The sequence below is a fragment of the Gavia stellata genome, chromosome 24, assembly GCF_030936135.1.
Source record: "Gavia stellata isolate bGavSte3 chromosome 24, bGavSte3.hap2, whole genome shotgun sequence".
NCBI lineage: Eukaryota > Metazoa > Chordata > Aves > Gaviiformes > Gaviidae > Gavia > Gavia stellata.
Genome location: NC_082617.1, coordinates 11,441,322 through 11,456,762, shown reverse-complemented (window position 1 = coordinate 11,456,762; position 15,441 = coordinate 11,441,322). Strand labels below are relative to the sequence as shown.

Sequence of the window (15,441 nt, the reverse complement as noted above, 5' to 3'; positions counted from 1 at the left end):
GGGGACAGCGCCTGGGACTATTGCTCACAAAGACTCTTCCCCGTTATTTGTGGGAGAGCAGAAGCTGTAGAGAGGAACCAAGTCGCCGTTCACCAGGTGCCACCAGCTCCTCCCTCCACTTGCGTGCCAGCGCCTTGGGCTGGCTCTGCTCCCCTGGGCTGCCCGGGGAGCCCCAGGAGCCCCAGCAGCACCGGTCGTGCCCTTCTCCGCCGCCCTGCCGCCGGGGCTCCCCGCGCAGCACCCCTTCGGCTACCCCAGCGCACCGAGCGCGCCCTCACCTCTCATCCGGACTCTGCTCCCTATATGGGCGGAGTTAATTAAACACTAATTAGCTGTGTAATGCCCTGTGGACAGTCACCCGCTGTGAGAGGCGGTGGCCCCACGAAAGCCACAGAAGGAAGCAGGGCTGGGCTGGGCTTTGCTTTGGGAGAGGGCTGTGCTCCAGGGGAGTCACAGGAGCAGCGGGACAACCGTTGCTGCTGTCCCTCGTACGGCTACATCCAGCAGCACCCTTACTGGACTTACTGGGCCGCTGCCTGCTGCAGGCTCTGCCCAGCTCCCTTTATTTCGCTTACTGCAATGACAAGGACATTATTCCTTGCTGGGAGGGGTGAGGCATATCCTTTGGGCAGTTTGGAAGGAAAAGGTTACTTTTGTTTAAACATTAAACACTGATTTAAATCCAACAGTGACAGCGATTCTCAAATGTATGTTATTTCCTTATGCCACTCATCTCACACTCGATCTTTCCGTCCCCTCAATGTGCTGGCATTAGCATCTCCCACAAAGGCTCAGTCAAGCGCGCCGTCCGCAGTAAGGAGCTGGTTTCTCTGGGGGGAGAGAGCAGCCGTTCTCTGAAGCCGCGGCTCACACCTGCTGCTGCACGGTCTCTCTGGCCAGGCCTCCTCTCCTGCGGCAGCACCCTCCGCGGGTTAACAATTACTGCTGTTTCTGAATTCTCCATTCTCTGTAATCTGCAATTTAGTTGGGTTTGTGGGGGAGATCCCATTACGTGTCTGCATGCTGTACCTCTCTTTCAGCTGAGTAAGGGCACTCATTAACCGTGCGTTGGCAGCATCCAATGAAGCAATGCGTTTCTCCTGCAAACAAACGGGCAGAGGGGAAGTCAGTGGAAACGCAAGGAGAGCTGCCCCTCTGCGACGCCAGGGCTTGTGCTGAGACAGCGACCCAGAGGCCGCTTGGACCGGGACCCTTCTCTTTGGCATTCTTAGGTGTGGGTTTTTAAGTGCTATGCAGCGCTTTTTTAAATCCGCTGCTATTAGCAGGGCCACAAATGTACATTGCCTGTGGAATGTGAGTTAAATTCATTTTAGCATCCTGAACAAAATGGAGATAACGTAGCTTCTCTAATTCTTCAGTTATACAGAAATTCATTGCACTGTTTGCTCTAACTGCAGCTGTTGCAAAGACCGTAAGAGTCCTCTTCTAAAACCTAGTGCTCTCCCAAGATAGTTATTCCTGTCAGTGTTTAATTTTGTTAGTGTGAATTAATAGCTTAAATGACTTGTGGCCTCCCAGGATGGCTTTGATGGCAACTCTCGCTGATTACAGTATCGTAAGGATGGGAGCGAGAGCTTCTGTGTTGCAGCCTGCTTCTGCCACTCCGGCTCTTTGCGACACTGAACAAGTCATCATCCTTCTCTGTCTGCCGTTAGCAGGAGGGAACAGAACCAACTCAGAGGGGCCCAGCAGTTTGCCTGCGTGTAACTTGGAAGGGCCATGTATGAACATGTCCAACACTATTGTACAGCCTGAGCTGACAAAAAGAGTACAGTGTAGACTGGCTCACGGTAAGAGCCTCACGTGTAACGCACAAGGCGGCAGGAGACAGGAGAGCCTGTGGAGAGCTGCTGGCAGGCTGCAGTCTGCACCGCTCTCGCCTTACGGACGCCCCGGGATGTGCTAGGCTTTGCTGGAGAGCAGAGGGGAACGTGATGATTTACTAGCTTTGAACAAATTACTCTACAGAAAAACAGTGATTCTTTTTACAAAGTTCCTACTATCTCATCTCCTTTTTAATTAGCTATACAGTAAACTAGTCATGAGTAGTGACTCACAAGTGATTAATAGGGTTGTTAAGAGTAAGCCTAGAATACTATCACCTAGCCACAACCTGTAGGAAGGCCTCGCTGCTGAGAAGATGCTGATCTCTGCCTAGACAAATTAAAAGATTATGGACCTCATTTTCAGATTCTCTTTTCCAAGCATAGTGTTTTGCACCCATCATCTGATGCTCCTCTGCCATTGTAATCTATAGCAATAACTGAGCTTCCCAATCCTGCAAGCCACAACCCAAAGGCTGAAAAAACACGTTGGCTTTGCTCTGGCCAGGCTTTGCGTTCCTTGTATCCAGGTCCTGCAAGCATTACTGGAACACGAAGCACCAAGCAAAGCTCCGGGGACCTCAGACTGAGCCAACGAGGATACAATCCTTCCACAAACTGACTGAAATGTGGGCACGATCCTTCCACAAACTGCCACCCCCCACATCCTCTGTGTCGCCTGCCAAGCTCCAGGGCTGGAAACAGCGGTACGGATGCGAATGCTGTGACAACAAATCACATCCTGCTGAGGTCTGACCGGCTCTGTCACTGACTGCAGCTTGGTGCTGACTCACCCACGCACACAGTCTCGCCGTGCTTGAGCTGGCACTGCTGCATGGCAGGGAGGCTGGATGTTGGCAGACTCACCCTGAAAAGTGCTGCAGCCCTTGGTATCGGGGACTCACCTGTGCATCGATAATCTTCTGCTTGGAATCCACGGCAGCCTGCATTTCTGCATGGTCCTTCTTTAACTCCTCCTCAACTGACATCAGTCTGGTAGCCGAAGGGACAAGAAAAAATATCACATTTGTTGGACTCTGCTAAGCCCAGATATTAGTCTCATACATGTCTAAATCAGCCACCCAGAGTGAATGATACAGATCATGGCCTCATTTTGTCCCTGACACCAAGGAAGCAAAGGGGCGATGTACACCTCTGAAGCGCATAGGAAGAGGTGTGAAATACCAGAGAAACTAGTCTACAGACGGAACTGGCCTCACACAGCAGCTCCCATCATCCACACCAGGTCAAACCATTTCATTTGAAACGGCAATGCTGAGGCACACACCAAGATGCTCCCAGGACCCGCAGTTGTGCATTCGAGCACAAAGGAGACACACAGACACTGGCACTACCTCTTCTTACACACAAACCAATAGTTTAGAACCAGCCTTTTGTCTGGCTCTTACTCTTCTCTAGAGACCTCTACAGCAGACTGTCCCAAAGCTTAAGTGATACAGAACACTGAAGGCTGACCCATTTATGAGGGCTGCTTAAAAGCAGCAAGCTGGCTTGGCTCAGGTAAAGGTGACGCTAGCTGCACTGGAACAGTCTATGTCCCGGACAAACGGAAACACCGCATCCCACTGGGTGGGAGGAAGAGATTTATAGCTAGGAGTAATGGGATGGTGATGAGATCTTTAGCTAAACATCAGGAAAAGAACATTTTGATCATTACATCTATTGCTCATACGAACAGCAGAGCAAGCCTGCCAGATCCTCTAAGACCTGGGGCGGGCTGCCCGCTCTCCCCGGGGTCTTCCTTGTCCCAGGTAACACTGATGGGGGGACCCAAAGAGTCAGGGCTTGAAATCCCCGCCAAGGGCTGTAGCCCAGAAGGGCAGAAAGTGAATAAATGCTGGAAAACCCACATGGGAAACCTGCCTGCACCTCCAAAGAAACCTGACTCTCCTGAGTAGGGGTCAGCTCTAACGCCAGCCAGGCTGCCTGCCTTACTGCCATCTCCAGCACTCCCACCTCCCCTGTACCTGCTGATGATGCCCTTCATCTGGATCTCCTTATCCTCCTGCTGTCTCCGGAGCCGCTCCTCGCTCTCCTCCAGCCTGGCCTGGTACTCCAGCATCAGCTTCTGCGTTGTCTCCTCCTGGCACTTGAAGCGAGTCTCGTACTCCTCCAGCTTCTTGTTGGAGATGCGAAGCTTGTCCTGCAGCACCACCAGGTCCTGCTGGTACTACAGCACGCAAGGACAGACACAGGAGGAGAAAACACATGTGGCATGTTACCTGGTAGGGCTCTGCCCTTGCCAGGGTTTCCCCATAACCCAATTACGCCCCTCTCCTTGCATCAGACTAGCTGCAAACCCGTATCAGATAACCCCGCTTGCCGACACCTCCTCTTCAGTCTTCTCCACACTGCGCTAGGAGCGATGCTGCGTTCCGCTGGGCGGGCAGGTCACTGGCAGGTTCAGAGAATGGGTTGTTAGCAGAGTCTGGCATTTCACATGGGGAATGCAGGTTAGAGCGAGTGAATGGCAAACGCATCTGGCATCTTCCTCACACTAACAGCGCAGGGCTGAGCACGGGCAGGAGAAGCTGCACTGGTGGGATTTTGGGTTTACACATGAGCTCTTCAGTCTACAACAGTAAATGTGGGCGCTTTGGAGCTGCTGGAAGCCAAGCAGGAGCTGTCGGTGCTGCCTGCCTCCGGCCCGGCTGCAGGCTCTGCAGTGGTGACAGACGTAGGCCACCGCGTCCCGGCACAAAGTGGTCACCCCTTGTCGAGGCGAGGGCAACTCGCTGGCGTGAGCGGGGGCAGTGAGCACTACCGCCTTTTGGGACCCGGCGTTTTAAACAACGCAATCGGATGTCAAACCAGGGTTCAATCCGAGAAGAGCTGCTGCATGAAGCCAAGACCCCACAGTTGTACTGTTCATTCAGATGAAGCTAAAAATCAGCAGCAGAAGAATCACATAAAGCAATTAAAAAAATTAAGAGCTTTCTAACTCAGTAAAACTAGCTTCAGCTATTGCAGAAGCACAGCATTCAGTACAACTTGCTTTGCTAAAGGAAAATTCAGTGCATATCTGTACAAAAAGAAAAAAAAAGACTTTGATTTCAAAAAATTATCTTTGGAAATTGTTTTTTAAAAAAATCTCAACTGGAGTAACCTTAGAATAATTAACACGCAGCTGATAATTTGACAAGGTGCTTTTAAAAAGTCAGATAGGGGAAAAAGACTTCCATCTGAGTCACAAAGTCTGTTACAAAGCTGCAAGTGTTATTCGTGAACTGACCAAAATTTGCTTAACTGTGTATTGACTTGGCTACCTGAAGATACGGCCTTCCCCTTTGGCCATCGCCACCTGTGTACGCACCCAAGCGATGGACTTGCTTGTGTCCCGGTTTTTTAGTCCGGCTGGGGAGCGTGACCAGCAGATGAGCTCTTGCTGCGAGGGGAAGGCAGCCAGGCTGCTGCCCGTGTGCCGGCCAGCCGGACCCCCAGCTCACATAAATCCAAGCTGCTTTCCTCGTATCACTCCACTAACTGACTGGCTGACAGCAAAAGTAACTAACTCCCAAGGATTGAAGATTTATGATGCTGATGCCCTTCCTGAATTGCGGAAGTACCCGCGCCGTGGCAGGCAGATGGGCAGGGCCTCCGAGCTCCTCCTGCCTGGGCAGGGACAGGCACAACAGATCACTCTGGTCTTCCTTTAGCAAAGCTTTTACTGCGGCACTGAAACGACACAGTTTGCACATGTAACCTGGAGCGATGAGGGAACACGAAACGCTCATACAGTTGCACAGAAGCACTGAAGTCAGGCAGAAGGGAGTTGCTTGAACAGGAAAGATTAAATACCTACCCTAGCCTTAAAATAGAAGCAGCGTAAGTGAGCTCAAATGATAGCAGGAGAAGCCTCAGAGACCGAAGGAGTCGCTCCTGTCTCTAGAACACTTGTCTCATTCTCGGTTACCATTCACGTCTTACAGTAATGGGGAGAGAGATTATGCTAATGGCGATCTTTAATGTCAGCGACTGATGTGACAGCAAAGTAACAAAAGATGCTGCATGGGAATGAGACAGCAGGCTCCTGGGCGTGGGGGCTTCCCCTGCACTTGGGACCGGGATGGGTTTGCTGCAGTACCGTCAGAGCTTGTCATCCCACCACTGCCCCCCTTGAGCAGGGCCCGTGCTGGTGACGCATGGGACGGGGCGAGCCTGGCGCGTCCCGCGGGGCAGCGGCCCCTCGGGCTGGCAGGGAAACAGAGCTGGCCCTGTGAGCGCCCACCTGGTAAAAGCTGAGCCCGTTTCCCAGGAAAGGGTGCCAGGAAGGGGATCAGTGGCAACGCCTGGCACGCAGTGGCCACACCGGAGGGCCATCTGCCTGCCGGCGGGAGCTGGCAGGCGCCAGCTGGAGAAGGACAGCACACGTTTCTTAGCGTGTGGCCCTTCGGCATTTCACCTCGCTCCACTTCCACTGCAACAGCAAAGCTTGCCACTGCTGTCTCCACTGCAGACTCGAATGAGCACCGAACCCTCTTAGAAGCCCTTCGATGACTAAATGCCGCAATAACCCAGTGCACAATGCACCAGTCTGACAACGCCTTCTCTTTGATTAGCTGCCTGCTGGGGCCTCTGCTTAGGTGGTATTCCAGACTTCTATACCCCTGCAAACAAAGCCTGCTGAACACGTACGCTTTTCTGTGTCAGCCGCTATCTGATCAGTACGTGTCTGTGGATTTACAGGAACACCCAAGCAGCAGAAGCCAGTAAGAAATGGGCTGACCTCTCACAAAACTCTGCCACGCTTTTCCCGGGGCAGCTGGGAGCCGTCGCCTTGTACCTCCCAGTCCCTACAATACCTTTGCCTTTGGCATTTCACTTGAATTTAACAGGTGACAGTCCCAAAATGATACAGCACAGCAAAAGGAGAACAGGAAGGCTATCATAGTAAAACCAGAAACATGTCTGTGCTGGAAAGAGACTCAGGGCGGGTCGTGTCTGCAGTTCTGTGGGACCGGTGGAAACACGTGGCTGGTGTGACAGAAGAGAAGCACGCTGAGGAAACATCCCAAATGCTAACTGTGCCCAACCGCAGCGGTCCTGGCAGAGCCGGACTGCTGAGAAAGCACCTTGCAGAGGCAACAATCGGCAAAGATGGGATCTTCTCTGCTCTGGAGTGCTGGATCCTCACTTCTAACTCTCCTTCTTCACCCCCAGCCAGGCCTACTCTGTCTCTTCCCTGCTTCTCCCCCTGAACACTCTGGAACTGACTTCCTGACAGAGCCCCAGTTTGGTCAGGCCATAGTCGGTGTGGCACAGCCATAAGCTCGGGGCAGTGTCACGGCACCACTGAAGTCACCCCTGGCCCCAGTGCTGTCTCTGAGACCAGAATCTGGACTTAATTTTTAGGTCTGTTTACAGCCTTTTGACATGGAAGCTGCTTCTTGCTACATGTCCCTGCTGTGAGGCACGAGGCCGCCTGCACCTTCCTCTCATCTCTTTTATAGTTGTGCTTAATTCACTTTTTAATCTTTCTTCTCGCCCCGCAGCTGGGGGGAGTAGGAATGGGGGGAGTAACAGGCACTGGCTGGCTTCAGAGTTTGTTGCCGAGCAGCACTTGATTCCTTGCGTTCATCAGAGGGTAATTCCAGTCACTGAGTGTGTGAAAACCTCCCAAACCTTCCCCAGAAGTGCCCTGTGAGGCTGAGCAGCCAGGCACAGAGCAAACTGACACCCCTCTCTCCTCGGCAGGGACGTGCCACACAGCCCACCTTGTCCCCAGGGTGCTCAGATGAACGACATTCAAGGAAACCCTCTCTCTAGTTAGAAACTTGTTTCAATCCAATCAGGTTTTACCTTTTCTGCTTGGCTGAGCTCGTCCTTATTCCTGAGCTTATCCCTGTGCTTGGAATCTGGGTCAATGCTTTCATCTTCTAAAAACTGCATGTTCATATTCAAAAGCCAAGCGGCAGTGCGGTCCAGGGCATTGGGGTTCACAGGAGAAGGGGCCTACAATGAAACATACAACCATAACAAAAGAAAAACCTGTAACAGAAATGGTCATGAAGCTGGAGAGAGAGAATTTCCTTCCAAGCAAGCCCTCTCCCATGCTGCTCCAACAGCCACGAACAAGTCTGAGCTACCAGAGTGGTCGGGGCTGGAAGGCAGGAACAGCTCCTGTTCTGCATCGGCACGTTATTTTAGGTCAACCAGCCTTTGACAGGCCAAATTCTTCCCTGTGCCACCCCCAGAGCGCAGACGTACAACGGTGCGCTGCAGTGGGGTTCTGCTGAAAGTAACGGGCCCAGGCTTCTGAGCGGGTCCTGTCACCTCAGGAGGACACGACCTGGGAAGACGCCGAGCTGGAGGCAAACAGAGTGGCTTGGCATGGTATATCCGCTCCGCAAGCAGAGACTTCACTCAACTCTTCAGCCTCTCTTACTGAGCTGTCTTTTTGCTTGCTGTGGCAATTTTGTACGGATAAAACCAGATCTGCAAACTGAAATGCTACTTTTGGTCATGCAGGTGCCTTCTTGGAAAATAAAGGTTCCTTTTTCGCTGAGACTACACTTAAGATGCTGGAGAGGTCGAAATGCTCACCATCTTAGTCGTTCATCCCTAGGTTTGTCCATGTAGCTATGGGAGCTCAAGGAGCAGTGCTCTTCTACAGTCAGTGAGCTAAAGCCACGGCTGCTGCTTTTCAGTCCTAGCCTGGGCAGGGACGGCAAATGGCATTTACTGAGTATTTTCCAATCAATCACATTACAATGTTGAGGAAGTGCATCTCCAGCTATTTCCCCTCCATCCTGGCTCATTATAAACTGCAGTAAACAGTTTCTTGGATGAACACAAGGGATCTGGATGACTTGGCCAAGGGAATTCAAGTTAACAAGTCGGAAATGTTGTGGACTTTCTCCTTCATTCAAACCTCTGGACAGCAGAGAAACGCAGTCACCGGCAAGCAGCAGAACGGGAGGTTCTGTACTTGGAAGGGGTGGGGACTGGTTTCATCACATCACTGGGGTTGGGGGCTTTCCCATGCCATCTTCCAGTCTGGTCTTCTACTTCCAGAATTTCGAATCAGAAGTTTCAGACTCAGCTCATGAACATCACTTGCTATAAATCCTCCCCAGCTTGTGGCTTTCTGCTTTTTCTTGCATCTCCAGCTCGGGCACGGCACCTGTGGTGGCTGCTCACAATTTCTGGCTCCAAGGAGCAGTGGCCACCCGGGTTCATTTCAGCAGCGTAAAAGCCACAGGTAAAGGATGTCAATGAACAGAGCTCAGCCCACTGCGCACGGGTCCTTCTGCCTCTTTCTTCCTTCTCTGAAGAAGCAAAAAAGGACATCTGATCCGGCCTGGGACAGTTTGGAAGTCAGTTCAGCAGACGAACTTACAGAACTAGAGGAAACGCTTCTGGCTGGCAGGAACGAGGTTCATGGACTTCTACTAAAATGGCCACCAAACGGGTTTCTTTGTTCTCAAACAGCATTTAATACCACCAACTACGAGCAAGCAGCTTCGTGATGGTTTACAGATGCTGCTAACATACAAGTGAAATGCGCAGATTAAGGGCAGGAGAGGCATTCTGAGGACTTCAGGTCTTGCGAGAAACTTTGAGAGGACAAGAGGGGTGGGTGGAGGACAGATTGCAAAGACAGCTTGGCCAGGGCTTTCCGAAGGTCACCCGGAGTTCACTGTTGTCTTTCTAGAAGAAACTCTGCTACCAAACAGGCTGCTGCTGCTGGCAGAGCTCTGTGCCCTCTGTACCTAATGAGTATTGATCCACATTATACAAATGCTGCTACATGGCATGCTTGCTAATGTCAGCGCTTATGAATCGATACCGTATGCACGGAACAGCTCCAGATGGGGCTGATAAAACAGCCTTCAACGGGCAGCACTGACAAAGGCCTCCATGGCTGCCTTGTAAAGGAGAGGCAGTTACACCAACTCCGTCGCTCTTTCAGTACTGCTGAAAAGGTGCCTTAATACTGGGTCTGGGCTGAGATGCAGCGAGCTCCTGCCAGTTGTCCGCATTCTCTGGGTTTGCATTACTTTTAAAACTCTTCCTTTAGGCACTGAGAGGACCTACTGTGTCAGTTTTCTATAGGGTTAGTTCTGAAATGTAGAATGAATAAATGAGCACTAGAAAAACAATTTATCCATGCCAGGAAAACCAGAGGGCCCTGGGTCTGTGACCTACTGCTTTCAATTTTAGCACCATGAATAGTGAAATTTATTTCTGTGCAGACCAGCATGCGGTCTGGGACCTGAATCACTGCAGAGCTCCGCACAGCAGGAACTTTGCTCTCGGCGGGGAGCACACTCCTTCCTCACCGCTCTCACCTCCCCAGATGCACTCACAGGAAGGTCTCACAGAGCAGACAAACAGGAGTGTCCAGGAGTGCCGTGGCTCCGCCGGGACGGGAGCGGCAGCAGGGAGACTCTTAGTTACAAGAGAAGATTAGGGGCTGGTCCAGGTCTGGGAGATGGCGCGGGGTTGACTATGGCATGGGATGAGAGCCTGGGCATGGAGAGGCAAAGCAGTGACAAGATGGTAGCGCAGGACAGAGGCATGGCTGCCATCGCCCTCGTGCCTCTGCCACCTACCACCCTGCGGCAGTCACAGCCAACGTGCCACGCAACGGGGGAGCACAGAGAACGGACACTGATCTGTGTCCCCGTCCCTGGAGGGCCTCCGTCTCAGGCCAAGCTGGGAGCAAAGCCAAGGTACATCTCCACATGCAATGCCACCATGGGGCTGGCACTGATGTGGTAACTCAGATCACAGTGACATCCCCTCCCATCGCAGCAATGCCCACCGGCCAACTTCTTCTCCAAGTCCACGGGCTCACCCCGCCTGACCCCTTCAACGCCCAGAGCTGGTACCGCCCCTGAACTCACCTGTTTGTGCATCGTGCGCTGCTTCATCTCAGGGCTGTCACCCTTGGAGGAGGAAGACTGCTGCCGGAGGCGGGCCCCGCTGCCGGGCCAGTCTGGCGAGGAGGACATCATGCTGCCGCTGGAAGGGCGCTGGTACTGAACCGTGTTCAGCAAGGAGGGCGGCGTCCGGCCCCGGGTGACGGGCGGGGGCGGCGGGGGCGGCTGGTCTATCCGCCTCTGCGGTCCCGCGCTGTTCTGCCGGGGCATGGTGGGCTGGCCGCCCTTCTCCGTCAGCGAGAGCTGCCGGCGGGCCAGCTCTCCCGTCCGGCGGGTGAAGTCCTCGCTGGCGGCGGGGGCGGCGAAGCCATGCTTGTTGGCCGTCAGCTCCTCGCTGTTGCTGTGGGAGCTGAGCGAGCTGTGGCACTCGGAGCCGGAGTCGCCCAGGCCGCGGGGGGAGAGCGGCAGCCCGGCGGCCATCTGGTAGACGGGGTTCTGGAAGGAGAGGGGCGCCAGGAGCTGGGGCCGGCCGGGCGCGCTCTCGCTGCTCGGCGTGGTGGGGGTCTGGCCCACCCGGCGCACGGTGGCCATGCCCGTCACACTGTTCTGCTGAGTCCGTGCGGTCCATGCGCCCTGCAACTGCCCGAGGGACGACTGACTGTCATTGAGGGAGTCAGCCGTGCCAGGCGCGTTGGCCCCACTGTCCAAGAGCCGATTGTCCTGCAAGTCCACCATGGACAAACTCTTGCTGCCATTAGACATCTGCACGTCGGGCTCATTGGCCTCTGAGTAACTGGAGCTTCGGGCAGGCGAGGGCTGGGCCCCAGCAGACCTTGTGACAAAAAACAAGTCCTTGTTTTCAGGGGTTGGAGATGGTAACCGTGTGAAATCTATCAGACTGCGGGGAAGTCAGTGCGTAAGGAAGAGGAGAGGAAAACAAAACAAAAAAGAAGAGTTGTGAATGCTGCACCAGAGCAGGAAAACGAAATCACTCAGAAGAAATCAGCGTGGCACAGCTGTGCAGGACGGGGACACAACCCAGCCCCGGCGGGCGCAGAGGCAGGGCTGGCCCGGCCAGGTCTGCCTGCGGGGAGGGAGCGTGCAGGGGCAGCGGGCAGGAGAGGGTGCCGAGGAGCCCTGGGCCAGCCCTGCAGGAGCAGGCAGGTGTAGGCGGGTGAGCGAGGGGCGTGCGGATGCGTGGCGAGAGCGCTGCGCTGTGCAGGAGCCATCACGGACACGCTCTCGGGGGCTCTGCCTCCCCGGCTGCATCCGCTCATCACGCTGACAGCACGTGTCACCCCTTCTGCTTCCAACCGGCTGCACCCACGCTGCACTCGCGTCCTCTGCTCTGCGCCTGGGCAGTAAGCTCCTGAGGGCACGCTGGCCAGTATTTGTACAGCGTGGAGCACCGTGGGGGCCTGATCCACACTAGGCCTCCAAGGGTCCGACTGAGAGCTCTAGCAGCAGAGCTAAAGCCTAGAAACTGAAGGTTATCCACCCATTCCTCCTGCTGTTACATACATTCATGCAATATTGATTTCTTGGGGATAGGAAAAAAGACCTTTGCAGTAGCTTAATGTGAATATATCGCCGATCAAAGACAGTGCATTGTAAGCAAGTATTTGGGTGAAAGCATATTGTGAGAGATGCTCCATAGCATCAGATTTAAATAATTGTACCTCACGCTGGGAAGCATTAGAGATGAAAGCTTTGATTAGAGCAAGTCCAGCGCCATTGCTGCCTTTCATTCCTAATTAAACTGTTAAATATTATGTAGTTTCCACAAACTATTTTACTAGCACAATCTTTCAATTTGTGTGGGCTCCATTTCATTTTCCACAAACAGAAACATGATAGGTCTGCAACAGTCATCTTCCCCATGAATGAAACTCCTTACATAATTAGGCCAAAATGTATGTTAGGTGACTGTGTCTGTGAATCACTGCTCATCATACAGGGTGTTTACCCAGTAGTATAAAAACTGGACAGAGCAGACTGGAATTGATTGTTAGGCCTCTACAGCTTGGCAGCTCTTAGAGATGTCAGTGAATTCAGCACATGCCCTGTCTTGCAAAGACGGATAAGGCCAATCCTCTAAATCTTGCGTGCTGAGGGACCTAATGAACTTAATGGCAATACCCATCACTTTGAGGTTAGCACAAACAAGCCCTCAAGTCCTCAAAGGATGAACATTTTCCTTCTGCAGCCACATCTCAACAGCTGAGACCAGAACTGCCAAGTTTGTGATTTCCCAGACCACATCCCCAGTTTTGGCTCACAAGGGACCGAGGATGGAGCCATGTGCTTGCACTACTGCCCACTGCTTTGCCTAGATCCAGAGCTCACCTACATCCAGTATCAGCTCTGCCATCAGAAAGCCTAGTCAATGGATCAGGCAACTCCACGCTACACCTTGTCCTGCCTGTCCCTGCAGGTGCTCAGGTTTTGGCAGCAGATGAATATTCAGTATTTCCCTGGTCTGTGGCCAGGCCACCTTTTATGCTCTTACCCAGATAAGTCATTCTCTATCACCATTTTCTGTAGCCCCGCAGAGATGCTGTTGCCAGCGTTGGGCGTGGATGCGGTGTGATCGGCCGTGACAGAGACCTGCACGCAGGCCGGGTTACTGAGCGCCGAGTTGACATCCCTCAGGATCCGAGGCAGAGGCCCAAGTTTTGTTGCAGTGCCCTGGGGAGAAAAGAGAGCAGAATTACTACCAGCATCTTGTATTTCTGCTAGAGAACTGCGGGCTCTGCCAGTTGCTGGACAGTCTCTTCAGGGAATCGCATTAACAACATTCATTTTCTCCATCATTTACCCCCACCGCTGAGGCTATGGGATGTCCCAGAACACATGGCTTTGGAAACCATTTGCTGTTGTGGGGCAGAGGAAGCAAGCGTGATCAACCAAGTTCAGATACAGAAGAAGACAGCTATAGCCAAGCCTGGTCCAGGTCTCTTGACAAAAATCCTTTTAATTAAAAAGAAACCTTTTGAATCTTCTGGGACAGACAAAAGCCTGGTTCAGCAGCTCTGCCTTCTCACCTGCCTCAAAGTAGGACATAAAGAATGAGCTACTTCTGCAGCATGTGCAAAGGCTGGGGAAGTGCTAAGGGTTAGTAATGGCTGTGCCGTGCACAGATCGCTAACGGACTGATACCTGCTGGACATGGGGAGGTGTGCGGCGTGGTGCATGTGCCCAGCACTGGCCAACTGCGCTTCCCCCAAAGCCTGCCCCTGCCATCCCCCCGGATACCTGCTCCAGTTGAGAAATGACTTCCCAGAGTAGTGAGTGCAAAGTGGACAGTTCCCGGCCCAGGTCAATGTAGCCTTCAAAGCCAGCTGTGTTTGAGATGGTTTCGGGATTGGAAATCTCCAGTAGAAATCTCTGCATGTTAGTCCATTCATGTTCCAGGAACTGATTCATAAAGGACATGTACTCCTCTTTGCTGCCGAACCTGTCAAGACAGCAATACGAATTTCAGCTAAATCCTGTAAACGGAAGCGCAGTCCACAGAACAGGTAGGTACGTACGCGGGTAAGAATGCCAGAGCCCTCCTCTGGCATTTGAACCCTTCAAAGCCTTTGGGATCAGCGGGTTGCTAGCAGGCACCTGGTACCTCGCTGAACACGGGAACCAAAATTAACTCCAGCCTAATCCAGCTAAGTCCTCATCAGCATGGGACCTCTGCAGTAGAAATGAAGGTGAAAGCTAGAGAAACAAAGCTGTTCTTGGTAACGGAGTGTATCTTACTGCTGGGTCAGGGCACAGCCTCCAGAAATAGGACCTGTCACTGGAAATAAAGAAATCGCAATACCAAGCCCCATCAACTGACTGAAGCCTAGTGAATGACGGTGGTAGCAATCCTGCACTCTCCCCACTCTTCCACGGCCACTGAAGCTAACTCCAGCCATGCCGGCTGCTGCTGCCCCAGCACAACCGCTCTGGGGATCACCCAGGAGAGCTACACCTGCGGCTGGGCCAGCCCGTTTGTCCCCTCGGGCTTCCTGCACCCTCCTTCTGCCCTCCAAGCACTCCACCCAGACTTCGCTCTCAGTTAGATGTCTTAGAGCACAACGGGGAGGGCCTCGTGGTTCAGCTGTACCAGCAGCGGTCGGTGCTGTGCCAGCGACAGCGATTCTGCGAGGAGAGGCTCGGCTGTGGGCCGTCTGCAGGACAGCTCTGCTTGATCACTCTGGCTTGACTAATGTCAGCTTAGTTAAAGAGTCTTTCCTGCAAAGTGCTGAAAATCTGAAAACCCTTTAGTTAGGGATTGCTCAAGAACCTGGAGAATTTCTGTCATCTAGTGTAACACACTTGCATGTCTTCCATCTCCGTCTGTGTGCATGTACGCGCATTCCCAACTGCGAGTGTGTGTACTAAGCTAGTTTCCAAATCTAAGAAGCTTTAGACAGAAACTGTCCATTCATGTTTTGGAAAGCTCATCATTTTGTTATCAGAGCTCAGGATAAGTAGCTCAGAGCTGCAGCCAGTGGAAAGATTTTCAGAAATCTCTCGCTTTGTTTCCATCAAACCTATGGGCTTAGTTAGAAATTGATAGTGTCCCCCTCCTCTTTTCATACCTTCCCAGTTCAGACAACTGTGTTTTAACAGCAGGAAAGGTCCCAGAGCTCACAGGAGGGCAAGACCAGCTCCTCAGCTATGTGCAGCCTTGCTGGTGTTTGGGTTCTGCTCCTGCTGGTGCCTGTGACGGGAGGCGGGCAGTGCACGGGACAAAGTGCCTGGCTGTG

At 52.9% G+C, this 15,441-nt stretch overlaps 1 protein-coding gene across 1 annotated transcript in view; it reads right to left on the bottom strand.

Annotated features, from left to right (window-relative positions):
• Positions 1-202: 202 nt before the first annotated feature.
• Positions 203-15,441, bottom strand: part of DAB2IP (DAB2 interacting protein) — a 141,246-nt gene continuing 126,007 nt past the window's right edge. The window contains exons 9-15 of the mRNA XM_059828636.1: positions 13,946-14,147; positions 13,200-13,378; positions 10,715-11,588; positions 7,665-7,817; positions 3,833-4,026; positions 2,750-2,837; positions 203-1,100 (exon numbers count right to left, since the gene is read on the bottom strand). Coding sequence (XP_059684619.1) covers positions 933-1,100; positions 2,750-2,837; positions 3,833-4,026; positions 7,665-7,817; positions 10,715-11,588; positions 13,200-13,378; positions 13,946-14,147 — 1,858 coding nt within the window. The 3' untranslated portion in view covers positions 203-932. The remainder of the gene's footprint in view (positions 1,101-2,749; positions 2,838-3,832; positions 4,027-7,664; positions 7,818-10,714; positions 11,589-13,199; positions 13,379-13,945; positions 14,148-15,441) is intronic.